The sequence below is a fragment of the Neoarius graeffei genome, chromosome 9 (assembly GCF_027579695.1).
Source record: "Neoarius graeffei isolate fNeoGra1 chromosome 9, fNeoGra1.pri, whole genome shotgun sequence".
In the NCBI taxonomy this organism is placed as follows: Eukaryota; Metazoa; Chordata; class Actinopteri; order Siluriformes; family Ariidae; genus Neoarius; species Neoarius graeffei.
Genome location: NC_083577.1, coordinates 22,838,032 through 22,843,969, shown reverse-complemented (window position 1 = coordinate 22,843,969; position 5,938 = coordinate 22,838,032). Strand labels below are relative to the sequence as shown.

Sequence of the window (5,938 nt, the reverse complement as noted above, 5' to 3'; positions counted from 1 at the left end):
ATTTTTATTTAATTCATATAACTTTTTAAATTGTGTGAACATTTTGAAAATCAGTCTTATCCAATAAAAAAGAAATTCAAGAAATGGTTCAGTTACTTGTTTATTTAAAAGAGAAGCAGTATACAAAAGTGAATGCAATGCAGTGGTTATTAGTCTGCTGAAGGGTCCTCTGACTCTTTTCCCCTCTGACTCCATTATAGTCAGGTAACTGTTGCTTTGTGTGGAAGGCTGTACTTTCTGTTTATCAAAGCAGGTGTAAATTGTCTGTCTGGCAGGTAAGTCAGGTTGATGTGTAAACAATTTCACAATATTCTTATCCAATAGAAAGCAGGCAAGAAATGGTTTGAGTCACTTGTCTATGTACAACACCCGCACAGTTTACTAAATATCCACAGTATACTAAATAAATCCACACTAAAGAATTCTATATACAAAAGTGATTGGTTCATTAAAAAAGCAGTGAACAGAAGTTACAGTGGTACATACAAAAAAACTGTTCAAGGGTCAAGGAACTTTGTAATCACTCTTCTGACCCTTCTCCCCTCTGTCTCATTACAGTCAGTCAGGTAACTGTTGCTTTGTGTGGAAGGCTGTACTTCCTGGTCACATTGTACAGCACTCTCCACACAGTGTTCGTCCATGGTCTCACTGTTTTCTTCACAGTAGTTGTGGAGAGCAAAGCAGGCATAAATTACATAGGGCAAGTCACTGAGGTTAATGTCCATTGCTCTTCTCAGGGATGCAAATCTGGCCTTCAGCCGACCAAAAGCACACTCAGTGACCATGCATGCCCTACACAAACATAACCCAAAGTACTGCTCTTGTGGTGTGGAGCCACTGTTTGAATATTCCTTCATCAGGAAAGGTAGTAGTGGATAGGCTGGGTCATCCAGGAGAAATATGGGGATGGGTTCCTCATCATCCACTATCAGCTTTTTCAATGCTGGAATCTTGCCGGTTTTAAAGTAGGTGCTGATCTTTGAATTAGCAAACACTCGTGCATCGTGCGTACTGCCAGGCCACTTTATAACTACATCCATAAATCTGTACTTGTAGTCACACACTGCTTGTACATTTAATGAATGTTTACCCTTTCTGTTGATGTAGTCCATGGCGTGGGATGATGGCTGCTTGATTTCAATGTGGGTCCCGTCGACCGCTCCCAAACACTGTGGCATGCCATGTACACGGTGAAAGCCAGACACAAGCTCCTCTGCCTCGGGTTCTGTGAAGGGCAGCTTGATATATTTCGGACCGAGGTGGAGAGCGATGGCTTTGCATGTCTGCCTCACGACGACGGAGACAGCCTGCCGCGACAGGCCGAAGGAGTTAGCCGTCTTCCGTAGCCTTCCCTCGTCGCTCAGGTAGTACAGCGTGCAAGCGACCTTCTTTAACGGTCCAATCGCTTCTCTCATGTTGGTTGTTTGGCCTTCAATATGAGGACGAAGTTCTTCGCTCAGGGCCACAAGTGAAGCTCTGGACATCCGAAAGTTCTCTCTCCACTCTGCGTCCACGACAATACCATTCACGAAGTTGTCCCACCAGCTACTGGTTCTTCCCGGTCTCACCCAAAATCTTCTTCTTTTGGCCCGTCTAGTTACACGCCATGGTGGGTTTAAAAGAATCTGACACGTGTGGCCGTGTAAGCGTCTCCACCGCTCGCCTAGTCGCTGCAACTCCTCTAAATTTTGTCTCAATAATGCGAATAAACTTAGCAGCGTCTGCAGCACTGAAAATACTACTACTATGGGGGCCGCCATTGTTGTTGTTATGAATGAGGTGCGCGAGAGTCATGTGGCTGGTCATGTGGTCATGTGGCTGGTCATGTGGCTGTGACGTCATCGTAAACAAATCCGTTCTACTCATCCAGATGACTTCGCAACGGCAACATTGCCAGATCTTTCCACTCTGGAACCCGTTCTCAAAAAGATTGCATTTTGGGCACCCAAAACGCCGGTGCCGTGTGGACGCCAGGCCTAAACGATAAGCAATTGTATCGGAGTCACCTGAATCCATTGCCGTGTGGACATAGCCTAAGAGCAACATGGTTTGCTTCACTTGGTAAAGTATAATACACAAGTTTGTTTTTGTTAAGCTCTTAAACAACCATTTGGACAATAGCCTATTGAGTTCTTCAGTTGAAATTAATGATTACATAAAGTTCAATTGCACATAGCAGAGAGCACTGTGCCTATCAATGCAAACATCATTCTATCCATTGTATGATAGTTATTCATTTTAGTCTACCTGGTCACTGAAGACCCATCATGTATAAGCTTTGTTCAGGTGGAAAGGCAAATTAAACATCCATTGAATAGCTACATTACACACAGCTACCTAGCTACGGAAATGTTCTGGTTGACCAACTAACATTAGCAAACTCTCCTATTATCTCCAGTAATAGCATTGTTCATGTGACCACGTGAATAATAATAAATTAGAAACTCAGACCCAAAAGTCCCATAATTATGATTTGTGAAGGAACACCAGTTACATAAACTGCAGTGCTTAGTGTCTTAGTTAGATGTTGGCCACCATGACCTTTCAGAATAATTTCAGTACACCTTGGCACAGATTCTACAAGTTTCTGGATGTGTGGAAGAATGATGAAGATCATAATATATTTATGGAAATAATGGACACAATTCATGCAAGCAAAATGACTCTTATACCCTAACAGAGCCACTGGAAGTTTCCACCCATCTGTGTGTGAGTGTATATATATGTGTGTGTGTGTGTGTGTGTGTGTGTGTGTGTGTGTGTGTTATATGTAAATTCTGAGAAATTATACTTATGCATAAGTAGACAATGTCTCTTATTCATTTAAAATCTTACTCATTTAAAATTGGAAGTATCCAGCTATCAGTGAATTCAAGTGAAAGCAAAAAACTTAACCCTCTTTGGGAGTAATTATGAAATAGCAGTTTTAAACATTCCACAGCCAGGTATTTTAATTACAGCCCGAGCACTGTAGATGCAGCTGGAGGTCCAATACATCAGTAAGTGATTTGGGCATGTTGTGTGGTGGATCTGAGAAATGTTAAGAAATTGTACATAATTTAGCCACACTAAATAATAAGCAAGGACACAGCAGGAAGATGACCTCCATTCCAGACTCAAGGGTCACCATGTTGGTTTATGCAGTTAGAAGCATTTTGCATGCAGGGTTGGAGGTGTGAGGGCCCATCATTTCTGCTTGCAGCTAGATTTGTATTTGAACCTCAAAGCAATAATACATTCTATTTTCTGAACTTTGACCTTTGATCTTATTTTTTGCTAGATCTCATTTATCCATTAGGGATGAACGTTTTTCCGATTCATAATGCCAGATAAAACTCCTTTTATTACATTTAAGATAAAACAACACTTTAAAAGTAAAATTAAATAATACTTTCAATATCTTTAACATATTTTCTGTTGTGAAATTATGTGTTTGATAAAAGTAATTAAGGTTGGGATGAGTGACTTTTCACATTAAGGAAAAGTTCAAAAAAAAAATTCAATGTATTCGTTTTTAATGCAGTATCGTGAAAAAGTCTTAGGATTTCAAGACAATCTTTCAAATTCATGTAATAATGAAGCCATCTTTTAATTTGCACAAAACATAACAGCACAAGCAACTTTATTCAAATTGCAATGTCTGATTTGCAGTCCTGCAATGACCTGGCGACTTGTCCAGGGTGCACCCCGCCTCTCACCCATAGTCAGCTGGGATAGGCTCCAGCTTGCCTGTGACCCTGTACAGCGGCTACAGACAATGGATGGATGGAATATAATGATTTGTGGCACTTTCCACATCTGTACACAATGGTTCACTCAGGTCAGTATGATGTAGGCCTATATCTCATCATCGCAGGGTGTACACAAGGCTCTGTGTGGACATCCATATACCCTCAAAATTCCCATTACAATTTGCACAGCCACTATGCTATAAGGACACGAGTGTGCATGAGCTGGAGGTCTGTTGCTACCTACCCATATCTGTACAATTCGTCTGTAAAGCAATGTAAAGATAATCAAATATGCAAAAATTCTGGATGGAAATCGAGGGAAATAATTAATGGAGTGGAATGCCAATCTACTGTGCATGTATAAACAAGTCAAACGTTTGTATGCCCCTACTCATTCAGAGGTTTTTCTGCATTTGGACTATTTTCTACATTGTAGAACAATACTGAAGACATCAAAACTATGAAATAACACAGGGAACATATACACAATTATGTGGTAAATAATAAAAGTGTTGAAAAACCCAAAATGTTTCATATTTTAGATTCTTCAATGTAGCCATCATTTACCTTGATGATGCTTCACACTGTTGGCATTACAGTGCCTTGCAAAAGTATTCATACCCCTTGAACTTTTTCACATTTTTCCACCTTGCAACCACAAACTTAAAAGTTTTTTATTGAGATTTTATGTGATAGACCAACACAGAGTAGCACATAATTGTGAACTGAAACAAAAATGATAAATGGTCTTCAAAATGTTAAACAAATAAAAATCTGAAAAATGTGGTGTGCATTAGTATTCAGCCCCCTGTCCTCTGATACCTCTAAATACAATTCAGTGCAATCAATTGCCTTCAGAAGTCATCTAATTAGTTAATAGAGTCCTACTGTGTGTAATTTACTCTCAGCATACAGTTAGGCCCAAAAATATTTGGACAGTGACACAAGTTTTGTTATTTTAGCTGTTTACGAAAACATATTCAGGATACAATTATATAATCAATATGGGCTTAAAGTGCAGACTCTCAGCTGTAATTTGAGAGTATTCACATCCAAATTGGAGCAAGGGTTTAGGAATTACAGCTCTTTAATACGTAGCCGCCTCTTTTTCAAGGGACCAAAAGTAATTGGACAATTGACTCAGAAGGCTGCAAAAAAATAACAAGGCTGCATGGGCTCTTCCCTCATTAACCTGTCATCAATTAAGCAGTTAAAAGGTCTGGAGTTGATTCCAGGTGTGGCGTTTGCATTTGGAAGCTGTTGCTGTGAACACACAACATGCGGTCAAAGGAGCTCTCAATGGAGGTGAAACAGACCATCCTGAGGCTGAAAAAAAGAAGAAATCCATTAGAGAGATAGCAGAAATGTTAGGAGTGGCCAAATCAACAGTTTGGTACATTCTGAGAAAAAAAAAAGAGTGCACTGGTGAGCTTGGGAACTCAAAAAGGCCTGGACGTCCACGGAAGACAACAGTGGTGGATGATTGCAGAATCCTTTCCATGGTGAAGAAACCCCCCTTCACAACATCCACTCAAGTGAAGAACACTCTCCAGGAAGTAGGTGTATCAGTATCTAAGTCTACCATAAAGAGAAGACTTCATGAGAGTAAATACAAAGGATTCACCACAAGGTGCAAACCATTAATCAGCCTCAAAAGTAGAAAGGCCAGAATTGACTTTGCCAGAAAACACCTGAAGAAGCCAGCCCAGTTCTGGAACAGCATTCTTTGGACAGATGAGACTAAGATTAACCTGTACCAGAATGATGGGAAGAAGAAAGTCTCATCTCATTATCTCTAGCCGCTTTATCCTTCTACAGGGTCACAGGCAAGCTGGAGCCTATCCCAGCTGACTACAGGCGAAAGGCAGGGTACACCCTGGACAAGTCGCCAGGTCATCACAGGGCTGACACATAGACACAGACAACCATTCACACTCGCGGTCAATTTAGAGTCACCAGTTAACCTAACCTGCATGTCTTTAGACTGTGGGGGAAACCGGAGCACCCGGAGGAAACCCACACGGACACGGGGAGAACATGCAAACTCCACACAGAAAGGCCCTCGCCAGCCCCGGGGCTCGAACCCAGGACCTTCTTGCTGTGAAGCGACAGCGCTAACCACTACACCACCGTGCCGCCCCAGAAGAAGAAAGTTTGCAGAATAATTGGAACAGCTCATGATCCAAAGCACACCACATCTTCTGTAA

General features: G+C 41.2%; 1 protein-coding gene across 1 annotated transcript; it reads right to left on the bottom strand.

The window, feature by feature from the left end:
- Positions 1–497: 497 nt before the first annotated feature.
- On the bottom strand, positions 498–1,484 carry LOC132892118 (putative nuclease HARBI1). Its single transcript, XM_060930517.1, has one exon. The coding sequence runs from the start codon at positions 1,482–1,484 to the stop codon at positions 498–500; it is 987 nt and encodes a 328-aa protein (XP_060786500.1).
- Positions 1,485–5,938: the final 4,454 nt, after the last annotated feature.